The sequence below is a fragment of the Saccopteryx bilineata genome, chromosome 5, assembly GCF_036850765.1.
Source record: "Saccopteryx bilineata isolate mSacBil1 chromosome 5, mSacBil1_pri_phased_curated, whole genome shotgun sequence".
Classification (NCBI taxonomy): domain Eukaryota; kingdom Metazoa; phylum Chordata; class Mammalia; order Chiroptera; family Emballonuridae; genus Saccopteryx; species Saccopteryx bilineata.
The window spans coordinates 138,346,070-138,363,694 of record NC_089494.1 but is presented as its reverse complement, the minus strand read 5'-3'; the positions used below and the strand labels follow the sequence as shown (position 1 = coordinate 138,363,694).

Here is a 17,625-nt window from a genome sequence, read left to right as displayed (position 1 = left end):
GAGGCAAAAAAGCAGGATTCCCCTTTCAAACTAGCAGGACAGCCATGTAAACAGAACAGACAGAGGAGAAGGGCCTGGTGGAAGGAGAGGGGCCAGGAGAGGGTAACCCTGAGTCAGGCTGAGGATACTGGAAAGGAAAGGGGAGGGAAGGAGGGAGGTTTGTGAGTCAGCAGAGGGGTTCCTCCAGCTAGAAGAACAAAGGCAATCACAATAGATCGGTAAGGACAGAAACCCAGAAAGAAACTCAGGAAGCCCAGGAAGAAGTTGATCAGGATAGAATGCTTCCTGTAGCATGACCTGATTGGCTGTTTTCTATGGAAAATGTGAATGAGGCAGGTAGCCCAGGGTATGGGCCATTGTCAGGTGAGGTCTTTATCAGCACTAGTATAGGCTCAGGGTCCTGAAGAAGAAGTTCATGGGAGTCCCAGGGACCGCTGATCAGGAATTCATTAGACCCTAGTATACCTGTGAGCACTCTGAATTCTATTTCTTGATTTAATCTGACACATGACCTTCTTTTTAGATATCAAAGTTATCTGAAGAATATTTTATTCTGCAGAAAAAACTGAATGAAATGATTTTGTCACAGCAACTGAAGCCTCTTTATCTGGGTGGCTATCCTCATAAGCCAATTAATAGACGAGTTTCTTCTCAGCAGTACCTCTCAGGTAAAACCAGGGGTTGGAACTCCCTGCAGGAAAGGCAGTGCCAACACCAGACCCCCTTCCCTTGACTTGCTTCTTAGTTTCCCACACTTGTTCTGTGGTAGACCTGAGGTCATGGTGTTCGAACTGTCTTGGGGAGAGTCCTCTTTGCATTCCATGTCTTATAAGCACATGCATGCTTTTTCAGAATGTTCCATGTACTAGCTCTGCCTTCATTCTCCTTCTCCTTCTAGTCTTTTCCCTTTCTATACACTTTAACTAGAACTTGGCATATGACACCAGAGGGAATAAAAAGGGATGGCATTGGGGGGACCAGGGCAAGGTACAGCTTGGTAAGAGAGAGCCAACAGGTAAAACACAGTATCCCTGTTGTCAGTGTCTGCCACTACAAACTCAGATGCACTATTAACTTTTCCTCTAATCAACCTAAATCACACTCTGCCCCCATTCTATGAAACTGGCAGGACATTCAGCCTCAGTAATTATCAGGCCAACTTCTCCCCAAGGATGTGCAAAGGCCTCGAGCCTTATACACCCGCCAGGGTGAGCATCAGGTTGAGCAAGTGATGACTAGTCATTGTCCACACAGTTCCTGTTGGGACACCCGTCTCCTAGCCGGCCTTATGAGCCCTTCAAGGAGAGAGGCTCTACTGCTCCCATATCTCACGAGGTGCCGGGAAACTGGTGAGTCTGGAGCGCCCCCTGATCCACACGAGGTGTCGATAGCCATCCTCTCCGCAGCCTTGCCACCTTCCCCAGGGCAGCCACCGCCGCTCTCCTGACCTCTCCCTACCTCTCGCAGAGAACTGCGTTCCTTTTCCCACTCCCACTCCCGCACTTTCTCCGAGGCCCTCCGCGCCCCGCCCACCCCATCCAGGACACCTGGCACCACCTCTGCAATGAGTGTGGCCGTTGCCAAAGACAGGAAGAGCTGCTAACCTCGTGCAGCTTCTGCAAAATCCCTTAGGCAAGAAATACTAAGATGAGCCTGGCTATTTGCCTGATATGGGAGGAAGGGAAATTATCTCAGTGTTTCAATTGGTTATCTTGCCACATCATTGTCGAGAAATGTGAAACATTTAAAAAAAAAAAAAAAAAAAAAAAGCTTGCCCTTAAAGTGGGTTTCCAGCCCGGCTGCTCTTTGGCCCTGGTCCAGAACCTCTTCCTTTAAAGAAGCAGTTTGACAGCTCAGAGCCAGAGGCCCGAGGCTGGACTGCCACCAATGACCCCTGCCCAGATGGGAGCAGAGGGATAGGCAGGGGCTCCAGCTTCCCTCTTGGCTGTGCCCTCGGCAGCCCTGCTGAGTGTGAGCGGTGAGGTGCTGGTCAGCCCGGGAAACGGGAAACGAGGGCAGCTAGGCGGTGCTTGGTGCTCACAGCCGCAGGCCCGTCAGCAGTGCAGCCCAGGCCTCCTGGAAGGGGGGCGGGGAAGGGGCCTGCAGCTCCCTAGGGAGGGAGTGGAGGCTACTGACGGTTTGCTATGACTTACACTTTTTGACCATCTCAGGGACTTGTGTGTGTGCTTAATAAAAGCTGTATATATTTAAAGTGTACGATATGATGATGTGACATATATTTACAGGGAGAGAGATTACTACAGTCAAGCTGATTAACGTTTCTTCCCTCATAATTACTATGTGTTTGTGTGTGTGTGTGTGTGTGTGTGTGTGTGTGTGTGAGAGAGAGAGAGAGAGAGAGAGAGAGAGAGAGAGGGAGGGGGAGGGGGAGGAGGGAAGGAGAGAGAGAGAGGGAGAGAGAGAGGGGGGGGGGAGGAAGGGAGAGGGGAACATCTGAATCCTAGTCTGAGCACATTTCCAGTGTGCAGTACAGGACTGCTCACTGTGGTCAGCATGTTAACCTTCGATCTCCAGACTGCTTCATCCTCTCTCACTGCAGGTGCGTCCCCTTCGACCAACATCTCATCTTCCCCTGTAATCACTATTCTAGTCTGCTTCTATGTATTTGATTTTTTTAGATGCTATGTACAAATGAGATCATGACAATTTTTTTCTGTCTGTGGCTACCTTATTTCGCTTAGCATAATGTCTTCCAGATTCATCTTATCACAATGACAGGATTTCCTTCTTTCCCATGGCTGAATATTTTAGTGTGTGTGTATACAAACATCTTTATCCATTCATCTGTTGACAGACACTTAGGTTATTTCCATGTTTTGGCTACTGTAAATAATACAGCAGTGAATATGGGAGCACAGATACCTCTTTGAGGTCCTGGTTTCCTTTCCTTAAGATATATACCCAGAAGAGGGACTGCTGGATCAAACAGTCATTCTATTTTTAGTTTCTTGAGGAACCTCAAAGTGTTTTTCATGGTGGCAGCCTCAATTTACCTTCCTACCAACAGTGCACTAGGGTTCCCTTTTCTCTACAACCTACCAGCATTCTTTTCTCATCTTTTTGATAATAGAACCTAACAGATGTGAAATGGTTCATTGTGATTTTGATAACAGTTCTAAAGATTAGTGATATCGTGTACCTTTTTGTATGTTTGCCAGTATGTTTTCCTTGGAAAAATTTCAAATCAGGTCATTTGCCAAATTTGTAATTAAGTCCCTTGTTTGCTATTGAATTGTATGAGTTTCTTATATATTTCAGATATTAGCCCTTTTTCTAGTATGTGGCTTATGAATATTTTCTCCCATTCTTTTTTTTTTTGTATTTTTGTATTTTTCTGAAGTTGGAAATGGGAGGCAGTCAGACAGACTCCCACATGTGACCAACTGGGATCCACCTGGCACGCCCACCAGGGGGCGATGCTCTGCCCATCTGGGGCGTCGCTCTGTTGCAACCACAGCCATTCTAGCGCCTGAGGCAGAAGCCACAGAGCCATCCTCAGCGCCCGGGCCAAATTTGGCTCCAATGGAGCCTTGGCTGCGGGAGGGGAAGAGAGAGACAGAGAGGAAGGAGAAGGGAAAGGTTGGAGAAGTAGATGGGCGCTTCTCCTGTGTGCCCTGGCCGGGAATCGAACCCGGGACTCCTGCACACCAGGCCGACGCTCTACCACTGAGCCAACTGGCCAGGGCCTTTTCTCCCATTCTTTCAGTTGCCTTTTTATGTTTTGATAGTTTTGTCTAGTATGCAGATGCTGTTTAGTTTGATTTAGTCCTCCTTGCTGATTTTTGCTTTTATTGCCTGAATTTTTGAGTCGTATCCAAAAAAATCATTGCCAATTTTTCCCTGTGTTTTCTTTTAGGGATTTTATGGTTTTAGGTCTATGTTAAGTTTTTAATTCATTTTGAGTTAATTATTTGTATGATGTAATATGAGTCCAATTTTATTCTTTTGCATGTGAATATCTAGTTTTTCTAGCACCATTTATTGAAGAAATGATCCCTTCCCCATTGTGTACATGGTGCTCTTATCAGAAGTTAGTCAACCATACATGCTCTGCATAGGTTTATTTCTGAGTTCTCTGTTCTGTTCCATTGGTCTATGTGTTTATTTTTATGTCAGTACCATACTGTTTTGAATACTATAGCTTTATAATACAGCTTCAAATCAGGAAGTAGGATGCCTGCAGCTTTGTCCTTTTTTCTCAAGATTGCTTTGTCAAGGACTTTGAATAGGCCTAATTGTAGCAGAATTTTCTAGAAAGTCAAATTAGTTCACTTTCTTCTTCATTGTGTCAATATTTTTGATGGACCTAAAAAGACTAGCAGAACCAGTTTTTAAGTTATCTGGAGAGAATTATAATTCAGTGACTTTTTAAACTCTCTGGTGTAGAGAGGGAACTTTTTATTCTGTGCATGTGTAGAATAATTGTGTATTCTACAAACTTTTTTGAGGCTAAGTTGGCAAACTTCTGGATATTTTGTGTCCCCAAGAGTAGCAGAGGAACTGCCTGAGTGAGGGCCTGAAGTGGCCCGAAGGCCCGGGGGATCTGGGTGGACCTGACAACCCACAACCGAGGAGTGAGGAGGGACTGGGAGACGTGGCTGATGCAGTACTGTCCTTCACGGCTGTGTCTGCCTCCCCAGGAAAATTTTCATTTGGGGAGCCAAAATCAAGCTCATTTACAGATCCTTTTGTTATAAGAATGAGCCTAAGAAGGACCTGAAATTTTAGTAATATCATTCCTCTCAAAATCTATAGGCATTCTCAAATAATTGCTGCACCCAACTCTGTTGTAAGAACTCGGTAAGCCTTAGCTAGATTATGTAGAGTGTACTGGAAAAGCTTCTTATGTACTCTAAATAAAGCCCTAGAAAACGTATAATAAATGAGGATAATTAAGTTTTGCAAATTTTAACAAGCTGTAACCTTATTTTATAAGGTTTCTCTTTCTGTGAAACATGTTTAAAAGTGCAAAAGTGCCAAAAGTAAAATAATACACAAATGAAAACCAAGGAGCTAATTATGAAATTTAAAAGTAAAATGAGTGCATGGACAGCTTATATTATATCTTTGTTTTGATAATAATTTCTATAAACTGAAACTGATACAAGGCTAACTGCACTGCATGTTTGTTGAGATAAATATATAAATAGGCTATATTTAACTAGAACATGGTCACTTGAGTATAGATCCTAATAAATGCTGTTGTATGCATAAGTATACAATGACATTGCATTATCTGCCCCTGAAGGGCATGCAGAGTTTCGGGGATGTTTTCTACTTACTATGGTACACCTGGCGATTTGGGTTGACAATTGTGAAGAGAAGAAAAAGGTTAATTGTAGGATAAATAAACCCTGGCAACAGAAAAACATGTTCTCCTTGTCTCTTGTTACAAAGAAGCTATAACTATTCAACAAGCAGCCATTTTTAAATGGGCTGCAAGGTTAACAAATAAGGATGCTATTATAATTCCAGGCTTTGTTTACATAATATCATCAGTAAATTCAAGATGAGATCAAAGCAGTCCTTTGCCATACACACATACAGTAGATACAGTGAAAATGCTTTCATGTTGCTTTCAGCATGAATGTCAGGAAAAATAGCAATTTTTAAAATCATGCAATAACCCTAGTATTTTTGGTCATTAGAGTGCAGATTTAATCCACTCTATTTTTAGGTATCCTATCAAGTTACCATCGTAATGCTAGCACCTAGGAATGTGTTTTACAAACTGTCCAAGAAGGTATCTCCATGTGTATCAATCTATAAACATACTTAGGTTTATATGAAATCCAGGAAGCTCAAATAATGTTGGGTTATATATTTTATATGAATGTTATTTTATTAAGAGTAGAAGAGAAAGAAATTACAGAAGTTATATTGCTTCCCACCCAATATAACTCTGGTGAACACTTATCTTCCTAAGTTTATTTGCTATTCCTCATTGTTCATAAGTAGTAATACTAATTCCCCAAACCTCTTAAAAACAACAACCTGTAGTATCCAGAAAGAAATGATTTCATGTATAAATGTAAAATTCCGTGAGAATCATTTACTTCTAGTATTTTATACTAAATGCTAATTATATAAAATAGTTTGCTTTATGTAACTTAACACTCTGAAGTATGGATTTCTGATAAGTTCACACTGAATTAGTTCAGACAAAATATCTGACCTAGAAGCCTTAGATGGAAAGAGCTAAATTTTTTGCATATAAATTATTGTTCCTCATTTCATACTTTGTATTTACTTTAAACTACAGAGGACACAGAGCTAACATGGAAACAGAGAAGTCACCAACAATGTACTCCCCCCAATCTTCCCATTAATTTTTTATTATAATGCATAAAAAAGACCAATAATATCAGCAGCACTAGAAACTGAGTTTTTTCTTTAAATGTTTTGATACCATTTTACTTACCTACATAAGATCAATTCAAAGAGAAATAAAACATTTAATAAAATAGAGTATTCAACAAGGTAAATTCACATATAATTCATAATTTCATATCACATATAGGAAATGTCTTCTTTTTAAATCCTAGTATGTGTGTGTGTATTTTTTTTTTCAGTGAAAGGAGGGAAGATAGTGAGACAGACTCCCACATGCACTCCAACTGGGATCCACCTGGCAACCTTTGTCTAGGGCCAATGGTCAAATCAACTGAGCTATTTTTAGCACCTGAGCCTGATGCACTCAGACCAACCAAGCTATCCTGGCATGGGGGCCAATACTCAAACCAGTCAAACCATTGGCTGCAGGAGGGAAAGAGGGGGAGAAGCAGATGGTCACTTCTCCTGTTTGCCCTGACCGGGGAATTAAACCCAGGACACCCATATACCAGGATGACACTCTATCCACTAAGCCAGCCAGCCAGAGCTCCTGGTATATTTTTTTGTTCTTATAATTAGACATATTGAACTAGTCCACAAATTCCCAAAAAATTATAATTGTACCAGGTTACATTTTCTGACCACAAACCAATTGAGATAGACATGAAAACTAAATCTGCATGTTAAAATTTAATAACGTAATCTGAATTGAAGGAGTTATAATTAGAGTTATGAATTATTTCAATATAATAAAAATGAGCATAACCACATACAGGGGGTCCTCAGGTTACAACAGTTTCGTTCCTACAACAGTGACATAACCTGAATTTTGGTGTAAAATGAAACACACCCTAGCCGAGTCACTTACCTATCCTAACACAGTTGTAAAATCATAATCTAAAACGTAAAAACACAACTAAGCCACAGAAAAAGGAAAAGGACATAAATATACTGCACCGTACACTGTATTGTAGTAACAGAAAAATGACAAAAAATGAGTGTAAAAAAATTTCTTACCTTTATTTTTGTGGTTGGCTTGCACACTGGAAGGGGCATTGTGAGGTAGGAAAGAGTGACCTATTGGGAGAAGAAAGCTGGGGAGGCGGGAGAACCTGCAGAAGGTGCTGGAAATACTGGGTCAGGGGAATCAGGATTGCCTAAGGAATATGCAGGAGAATGCTAGAGATGATCCTACCTGCACTACAGGTGTTTCATTTGAGAAGCTGCTTATGTAGAGGGTATAGGATCTGTTGTAGGCCCCTCTATCTTCTTAGAGAATTGTACCAGGCTAGTCTGGAAGGTTGATGACTTCTTCTCTTCCAAAATCTGCCTATAGCATTGCAAGGCATCCATAACAGCTCTGTAGACCTTACTGAATCTGTCATCGCTGGGGTCCTCAGCCTGAAATTTTGCCAACCCATCCTCTACCATAGGAAAGCCTTCTACCAGACCCTTGGTAGTAAATCTTTTGAGTTCTGGAGTTTCTGTTTCTTCCTCTTTAATCAGCTGCTTCTCCAGCTGAATGAGATCCTCAGCAGACAGCTCCTCTCAATGGGAATGAGCATCGTAAACTCCAAATGTCATATGTTGAGACTGTTGTAACCTGAGGACCCCTGTATAGTAAAAGACAAAGAAGGACACTACTAATTATAAAGGGATCATAGGCAGTAAAATCTGACATTCCTCACAGCAATATTTTTTCTAATTTATCTCCTTGGGCAAGGGAAATAAAAAAACAAACAAATTGGACTTCATCAAACTAAAAAGGTTTTCCACAGCAGAGGAAACCATCAACAAAATGAAAAGACAACCCACTTAATGGGAGAACATATTTGCCAATGATATGCTTGATAAAGGGTGAAATCCAAAATCTATAAAAATTTATACCATTCAACATCAATAAAACAAACAATCCAATTAAAAAACAGAAATACAACCTGAATAGACACTTCTCCAAAAAGGACATTCAGATGGTCAATAAACATTTGAAAAGATACTCAATGTTACTAATCATCAGAGAAATGCAAATTAAAACCACAATGAGATATTACCTCACACCTGTCAGAATGATCACTAATAAATCATCAATACATCAACAAACAACAAGTGTTGGTGTGAATGTGGAGAAAAGGGAACCCTTGTACACTCTTGGTGGAAACTACAGATTTGGTAAAGCCAATGTGGAAAACAGCATGGAGTTATCTCAAAAATTAAAAATGAAACTGCTTTATGAACTAGTGATTCCACTTTTAGGAACTTATCCTGAGAAATCCAAAACACTGATTCAAAAAGACATCTGCACCCCTGTGTTCATTGCAGCACTGTTTACAATTTTCAAGATTTGGAAGTAGCCCAAGTGCCCATCAGGAGATGAGTGGATAAAAAAGCTGTGGTACATTTACACAGTGGAATACTACTGAGTCTTGAAAAAGAAGGACATCTTACCTTTTGTGACAGTGTGAATGGACCTGGACAGTGATTGTGCTAAGTGAAATAAGCCAGTCAGAGAAAGACAAATACCATATGATCTCACTAATATGTGGAATCTAATGAACACAATAAACAAACAAAATAGAAACTGCTCATAGATACAGAAAACAGACTGAAAGCTGTCAGAGAAGAGAGCTTTAGAAGTCTGAGTGTAGTAGGATTAACAACAAAAAATAGGCATAAACAACAGAATGGTGGTGTGACAGTAGAGTGGGGATAAGTGGTGATGGAAGGAGACTTGGCTTTGGGAGGTGAACACACAATTCAATATGCAGATGGCATATTATAGAATTGTATACCTGAAACCTGTCTAATTTGCTTAGCCAATATCACCACAATAAATTCAAGAAAAGTTAGAGAAAAAGAAATATGCCAAAGATCTAAATGAAGCTAAGATAATGTTCTTTGAAAATAAAACAACAAAAAATTTATGACTATTTTAAAAAGAAGGTACAAAAAATTAGAAAAAGGACAAGATCGTAACAGCTATAATTGATAACACTAAAATCTTGGCATGCTATAAATGTAATCTGTTTTACAAAAACAATTTTGGACTGACAAAAATTTTCTATTATAAATTAGTCAAAGTGACATGATGTCTGTCAAAAAAAAGTCCAAGAACTCAATGTTTGCATAGATGCAAACAACAGTGTGGTGATAGCCAGAAGGAATAGAAAGTGAGGGCTCAGTGGAGGTGGGCAAGGGGGTTGGAAATGAGAGTAGACAAAGACTTTGCTTGGGGCAATGAGCACACAATGAAGTGCGCTAATGATGTTTTGTTGAGTTGTACACTTGAAATGTAAATGATTGTGTGAAACAATGACACCCCGATAAATTTAATTTTTAAAAAGTACAACTGAAAAAACAAAAACTCAACCTAACTGGTAGTGGCACAGTGAATAGAGCATCAACCTGTGACACAGAGGTCCCAGGTTCAAAACCCCAAGGTTGGCTTGAGCATGGACTCATCCAGCTTGGGTGCAGGCTCACCAGCTTGAGAACCGGGTTGCTGGCTTGAACATGGACTCATACATATGAACCCGTGGTCACTGGCTTGAGCTCAAAGGCCACTGGCTTGAAGCCAAATGTCACTGGCTTGAAGCCCAAGGTCACTGGCTTAAGCAAGGGGTCACTGGCTCAGCTGGATCCCCCTGGTCAAGGTACATATGAAAAGCAATCAGTAAACTGAAGTGCCACAACTACAAGTTGATGCTTCTCATCTCTCTCTCTGTTTCTCTCTCTTTCTCTTGGAAAAACAAACAAAACATCCTCAGTGTTTTTGGCAATTGCATTCAAAGTTCATGAAACAGATTAATTCCCATATTATATAACCTGAGGAAAAGTATAGGTTACATATTTTATGACAGTCATGTAACCTTAAAGCAAAGTCTAACAAATAAATTTTATTTTAGAAAAAAACAGGGGCGTAGAGAAGACAGAGGAAAGAAGAAAACATGGGGAAAGGTGGAAGGCAGGAGGGGGCAAGGAAAGAAAGCTAGGGATCAATCTCAGAGATTCAGAGGTAGAACTCCTAAGAACAGCACTGGATAACTGTACATTCAGAGACTCTCCAAATAACACATTAATGTGACATAATATCAAAGGGTCAAAAGAAAAAAGTCACTTTGATAAATGCTGAAACAATTTTGAATAAAACTCAACTACCAGTCCTGATGAGAAACAAAATTCTTACTAAATTAGAAATAGAAGATTATTTAGCAATATGAAAAAGTATTTCTTAAACATCAGAACTAACTTTTAAACACTGGATGCAGTTCCTTTCAGGAGGCAATATTAATATAAGGATGCTAACAATGCTAGTTTTTTATATTTGGGGAAATTTCTAGCTGACACAATAAGACAGAAAATAGAAATTTCTTAAAATTTCTAACTATTGGAAAGAAGAAGGAAGATAGGATTGTAAAAGTATTCATATACAACATGAATTTTGACCCTAAAGATACAAAGAATGAGCCAAAATAATGACTGGTACTAGCAATAGACTTCAGCAAGGATATATAGGTACACAGATGTTCTTTCCATTCATTATAAAAATTTATAATGGAGAAAGAGCTCATTGGAAATAACAGCAAAAAAAAAATTAATACACTGAAATAAAGCCAGCAAGAAAACGATAAAGAGACAAACGGGATGGATAATGGAATGATATTACATTGTATGTATGAATTGGAAGATACGATATTGTAAGCATGACTATTCTAAAATTAATTTAATTTCTAAGTTTAAAAATATTGCACTCAATCTCTATGAAATTTTTCTTAGAACTTAAGAAAATGTCCCTAAAGATTATTTGTCAATTTTAGAAAAAAATAATTGTAAATGAGGATTTTTCTTAATAGATACTAGAATGAATAATATAAAGCTATAATAATTAAAAACCACATGTCTGTTATAAAAATCAGCCACAGATTATTGGAATAAAATAGCCCAAAAATGGACTCTGAATACCTGTCTAGTATTTCTGAAAAACTAAAAGGTACACTGCAAACCATTTAAAAAAAACAAACATATATAATGCTTAAAACTTTTCTTATATGGGGAGAAGACACAAAAGTCCTACTTTATGCTAACTACTAAAATATTTCACAGATATATTAATGATTTAAATGTAAGAAATAAACCAAAAGAAACCAGATGATATGAACTGAGTATTTCACACTCTCTTCTTTGGAAAGGACAAAGCCTAGGAAGCAACAAAAGAATTACAAAGCAAAATTGTGATAGAATTGGACATCATACTTCACAATCAAACCTTCTAGAAATTAGAAAGCATCATTAAAAGTTAAAGGGCTAGCCTGACCCTGTGGTGGCACAGTGTCAACCTGGAACACTGAGGTCGCCGTTTCGAAGCCCGGGGCTTGTCTGGTCAAGGCACATATGGGAGTGATGCTTCCTGCTACTTCCCCCTTCTTTCCTCTCTCACTCTCTTTCTCTCTCTCTCTCTCTCCTCTCTAAAATTAATAAATAAAAATTGTTTTAAAAAGTTAAAGGGTTAAAGACAAACTGGATAAAATACTTAAAACAAATAGAAAAAAGGTTAACATACATAATGTAGAAAGACCTCTTACAAATCATTAGAAAACATTAACACCCCCCAGTGGAAAAATGGGAACAAGAATGGATTTATAAAAAAAAGAAAATGCAAATAGTAAATAAGCATATATATGAACTAAAAAATACAATAAAAATACATTACTGTTTTTTACTTATCAAGATGGCAAGGAAGAAAAAATGTTAACAGTGATTAAAATTAGAATATGCTAATTTAATTATTCTCAAACAGTAATGGTGAGACATTAAAAGGTGAACATTTTGAAGTCATCTGACAATATGTAAAATTAAAAAACAACAACATTGCAATAGATTATATTGTCCTTGGCCTGTTTGCTCAGTGGTAGAGCATTGGCCTGGTGTGTGGATGTCCCAGGTTCAATCTCCAGCCAGGGCACATGGGAGAAGCAACTGCTTCTCTACCCCTCCCCTTCCCACCTCTCTCTCCTCTCTCTCTCTCTCTCTCTCTCTCTCTCCCTCCCTCCCTCCCTCCCTCCCTCCCTTCCTCCCTCCCTCTCCCTCTTTCCCCCTCCTGCAGCCATGGCTCAATTAGTTTGAGCGCATCGACCCTGGGGTGCTGAAGATGTCTCCATGAAGCTCCATCTCAGGCACTAAAATAACTTGATTGAGAGCATGGCCCAAGATGGGCAGAGCATCAGCCCCAGATGGGGGTTGCCAGGTCAATCACAGTCAGGGCATATGCGGGAGTGTCTCTCTGTCTCCAGTTCTCTCACTTGGAAAAGAAGAAAAAATAGATTATATCATTGACCCAGTGAAACCACTTATGATAACATAGCCTAAGGAAATAATCAGAGCTGAAAAATAAAAATTTATGTACATGGCAAAATATAAAATAAGACAATAAGGAAGTGATTAATAAGTAATAATACATTCATAGGTAGAATATTAACAGCCCTTAAATTCATTTTTCAAAGAATAACCTTGGCAAACTGCTAGCTAACCCAACTACAGGATAAAATATGGCAGACTTGGGATTGGAACACAGTAAATAAATCAGCTTAATCTTTCCTCATGCGAGGTGGCTCATTAACAAGAACATCTGTGTAGAGAGCTCTAGAAATCCCCATAACTGGTTGAATAAGAAGAAAGTGCTCACTCGCCAACACAGCAGACGCCCTCCACCCTCGCATCTGTATAAAATTAATAATCTGAATACTGTCACTGCCACCTGGAACTGAGCTTGCACAGCCATGTGCGACAGACCAGAGTGTCTTCTCCAGACATGTCACCTTTGGTGCCAGGCTGTCTTGAGCCACTAAAAGCTTGCTTGGTACCTCCTCTGGCCATGCGTGTGATCAGACATGCTCTAATATGGATTAACAGCTTGTTGTAAAGGCCAGTATATTTTATTTTACCTTGAGAGGAACTGCCTATCTTTGTGTTATACAGCATGAGCATGGGGCAAGAAAAATCTAAATGTTTTTGGTTTAAAATCAGGCAATGTTCTTCTAGCCTGTGTTTTTCAAAGGCCAATGTGAGAAAATGACCATAAAATAGTCAATAAATAATTTTCTAAAATTTGGCTCTTTGGGAAAAATTAACATTAGGCTTTCACCTCAGGCTATACATGCAATTATTATTTCAGAGAGATTAAGCTTAGTATGATCTTGAAAATAACCAAGAGGTTATTAGGGGACCTTAAATACCACCCTGAGTTTCCTCATCCTTCAAGCAAGGAAGGATGTATCGATATTTTTTCGTTTGACTGTATGCATGACCCCACAGACGGACATACACAGTTTGCGTGCCCATGGGTCAGCATGACAACTCACTGTCCCCAGCAAAGATGGTACTGTCAGGACCCCGTTGTCCTCACTGTGATTCTCACAGGCCTCTGCTAGGCACTCTCCTCTGATAACAATGCACATGAACACAAGATAGCAGGGTGAGGGTGTGACCTAACCCCGGGGACTGGGAAAAACAAACTAGCCTTTGAGGACTGTAATCCATGACCTCAGCCCAATGGAGAAGACAGGATGTATGTAGCAATCATGTCCAAGACACCACCCCACAAACACAGCTGCTTTATTCTCCCCTGTTCCTCCTGTGATGTAAGTAGAACACACATGAGTGACAGGCTGGGGTAAGCACCTTATCTAAGTCTGACAATGTAATTAAAAAACTAAATGCTCCATTTTCAAGATTCTGGGTATTAGTGCAACATACCTAAATCAGAAAATGACAAAAACTTACAGCCCATGCCCTACAGGATGGGTACGGTGGAAGCCGGGTCTAAGAAATTGCTGTTCCTGGTTGGAAAGGAAAACAGGGAATCGCTTGACAAGTTCTGAATGGGGTGGGGGCTGGTAGCTGCCTGTTGAGAAGGTCAGAGGGAGCCAGTGAGTCAGACCCACTGAACAGTAAGGTAAACACTCGAAACAGTAAGGACACTCAAAGGACCCTTACAAAACCTCAGGCAGAGTCAAAGGAACACAGACCACAGAGTAAAGTTAGTAGTCAAATCCAAGGCAACCATGACCGCCAGGAGCTCAGAGCATGAGGAGCAGTGCCCACACACGCTCAGAGCCTGTATCCCGTTCCTTTGAGAGTGGCTCACCTGGCTGAAGGGCAGAGGTGAAAGGCAGCTGCTCCTGAAAGGCAGGTTGCATCCGTGACTAGGGTGAGCCCTGCCTTGGACACACAGCAATGATCATCCCTCCCTTCTAAGATTCCCTGTAGGTCACTGCCTTGCTTAAAGTTCACAGACTGTCAGGGGTAAATGGAAATTTATAAAAACTAAAAGACTAGACTTAGGAAGTACTGTTTACTGGGCTTTGCAAAGGAGGCATCAGGCTGGCTTCTAGTGTGGGCAACACAACTCACTCTTTAGTGAGGGAGCTGGTAGAAAATCACTTTCAACACCAGCATTCTGAGAAGACAAGATGGCGATGGAGTAGGCAGACGTACCAACTTCCACCTCCCAGAACCAAAATGGATTACAAACTAATTTTAAGAACCATCATCTGGAAAAACCAACTTTGGACTAAACTAGAGGACTCGCCAAGCAAGGAACACTGAAGAAGCCACACCGAGACTGGTAGGAAAAGCGGAAACGTGGAGAGGGTTGCCCAGCCCCGGGAGTGACAGCAGCCCGGAGAGACTCGCGTGGCAAGAAATGAGTTTAGCAGAGAGGGGAGGGTCCTGAGTCCCAGGAACAAAGCCCCAGCCTGCAGCCCCAGAGCCTAGAAGAGGCGTAAGGACAGTATTTAGCTGGAAACAACACAGGATACTGTTTGTGAGAAAGAGACTGTTTTCTCAGACCCAGGATTCTTCTTAAAGGGACCACACAGAACACCTCTCTCACAACCACTCACCCGGGGCTCCGGGGGACAGGGAGAGAGTAGAGGACCAGATCTAGGAGGCACAGGGAGAAACATTTTGAGAGACAGCCACCCTAACCCCTGGGACGAATCACTCCCCAAATCTAAACTGAATATTTCCCCTGGGAACAGCAATACCAGCAAAAGGAAGCAGGACACCAGCCAAACAAGCTCTCCCGTGGCACTCAGAGCAGAGACACTTAGAAGGAGGGAGCTTTCGGGGCTACAGTAGTGAGTCTTAGGGTCTGAGCTGCAGTGCCCCCACCCACATGGCTGAGGGCTCGCCCAAGGGCAGGCAGCGGCGGGATGCGGAAACACGGTTCTGTTGGCAAGGGTGGAAGCCAGCTGGCCACCACTGAGGCCCAGGTGTGAGCTCAGTCTTGCCCAGCTGGGGAGGAGGGGATGTGCAAAAGTGGTCAAGCCCAGCTGCAGACTGCCTGCAATCCAGCCTGCAGGGGAAGGGCGGGAACACCAGAAGGGGTGGAGACAAGCCCTTGAGCAAGAGTGCAGGAGCACAGCCTCGCCTCGCCCATGGAACCAAGGCTTGTGGCCTGACTTGGGAACCGGCTCCTCCCGTGGGGTTGGAGTCAAAAGCCCAGAACAGGCAGAGTCCCACTACACAGCATGGGCATGCAGTCCCACCCGGCCTGTGGAGCCAAGGCTTGCAGCAGTCCCATGATCAGGCTCCTCCTGCAGGGGCAAGGCGAAAGCCTGGAATCAGGTGGAGACCTGCAGATGAGCAAAAGTGCTCACCCCTGCCCTCAGGGCCAAGCATAACACCACCCGCAGGGGTGGGGTGAAGGCCGAAGCCACCGAGGCTTGTATACTCGAGCACATGATCACAGCCACTCTCGTGAAGGAGAGGCAAGAAACCACAGCAACAGCCCCAGTGGACAGGCACCAGCAACGCCCATACCCGAATGCCCTAGGCAGCAACAGCAGAGGGAGTGGTGGGCCTGCAGACAGACCACACCTAGGGAACACAGAGGCCACACCCAGTGGACTCCAGTGGCCAAAACCTTCTTTTACACAGACAAAATGAGAAGTCAAAGAAATGCAACACAAATGAATCAAGAGAAATCCCCAGAAAAGGACCCACGTGAGGCAGATAAAACCAAATTACCAGATGCAGAGTTTTAAATAACGATTGCTAGGATGCTCAAAGATATTAGAACAACAATAGATGGTCATTACAAACACCTAAAGAGATAGCAAATATAAAAAAAGGACATTGAAATAATAAAAAAGAGTCAGAAATGACAAATACAATATCAGAAATCAAGAACACAATGGAAGGAATAAAAAGCAGGATGGATGAAGCTGAGAATCAAATCAGCGAATTAGAGGGCAAGATAAATGAAGGCATAGAAGCTGAGCAGAAAAAAGAAAAGAGATTCAAAAAGTCTGAGGAAACTCTAAGAGAGCTCTGTGACAACATGAAGAGAAATAACATCCGCATCATAGGGGTTCTTGAAGAAGAAGAGAAAGAACAAGGGATAGAAACTTTGTTCAAACATATCATAGCTGAAAACTTCCCTCAATTAAGGCAGGAAAACCTCTCACAAGTTCAAGAAGCACAGAGAACTCCATTAAAGAGAAACCCAAAGAGATCTACACCAAGACACATCATAATTAAAATACCAAAGCTAAGTGATAAAAAGAAAATATTAAGAGCTGCTAGAGAAAAAAAAGACTATTACCTACAAAGAAGCTCCCATAAGGATGACTTCCAACTTCTCAACAGAAACACTTGAGGCCAGAAGGGAATAGCAAGAAATATTCAAAGTAATGCACAACAAGAACCTACAACCAAGACTATTTTATCCAGCAAGGCTATCATTTAAAATTGAAGGAGAAATAAAAAACTTTCCAGACAAAAAGAAACTCAAGGAATTCACTACAACCAAACCAATGCTGCAAGAAATGCTAAGGGGCCTATTGTAAGCAGATCAAAGGAGAAAAAGAATATAGCAAAATGGCAATAAACAACTACATATCAATAATAACCTTAAATGTAAATGGATTAAATGGTCCAATCAAAAGACATAGAGTAGCTGCGTGGATAAGAAAACAGGACCCATACATATGCTATCTACAAGAGACACACCTTAAAACAAAAGATGCACAGAGAATGAAGGTAAAAGGATGGAAAAAAATATTTCACGCAAATGGAAATGAAAAAAAAGCTGGGGTAGTAATACTTATATCAGACAAAATGGACTTTAAAACAAAGGCTATAGTAAGAGATAAAGAAGGTCACTACATAATGATAAAAGGAGCAATCCAACAGGAAGATATAACCGTTATAAATATCTATGCACCTAAATATATAAAGCAGACTTTTTTTTTTTGGTATTTTTCTGTAGCT

General features: G+C 41.0%; 1 protein-coding gene across 1 annotated transcript in view; it reads left to right on the top strand.

Annotated features, from left to right (window-relative positions):
• The window catches only part of MYO3A (myosin IIIA), a 240,824-nt gene that overhangs the window by 193,501 nt on the left and 29,698 nt on the right, over positions 1-17,625 (top strand). The window contains exon 31 of the mRNA XM_066279445.1: positions 524-668. Coding sequence (XP_066135542.1) covers positions 524-668 — 145 coding nt within the window. The remainder of the gene's footprint in view (positions 1-523; positions 669-17,625) is intronic.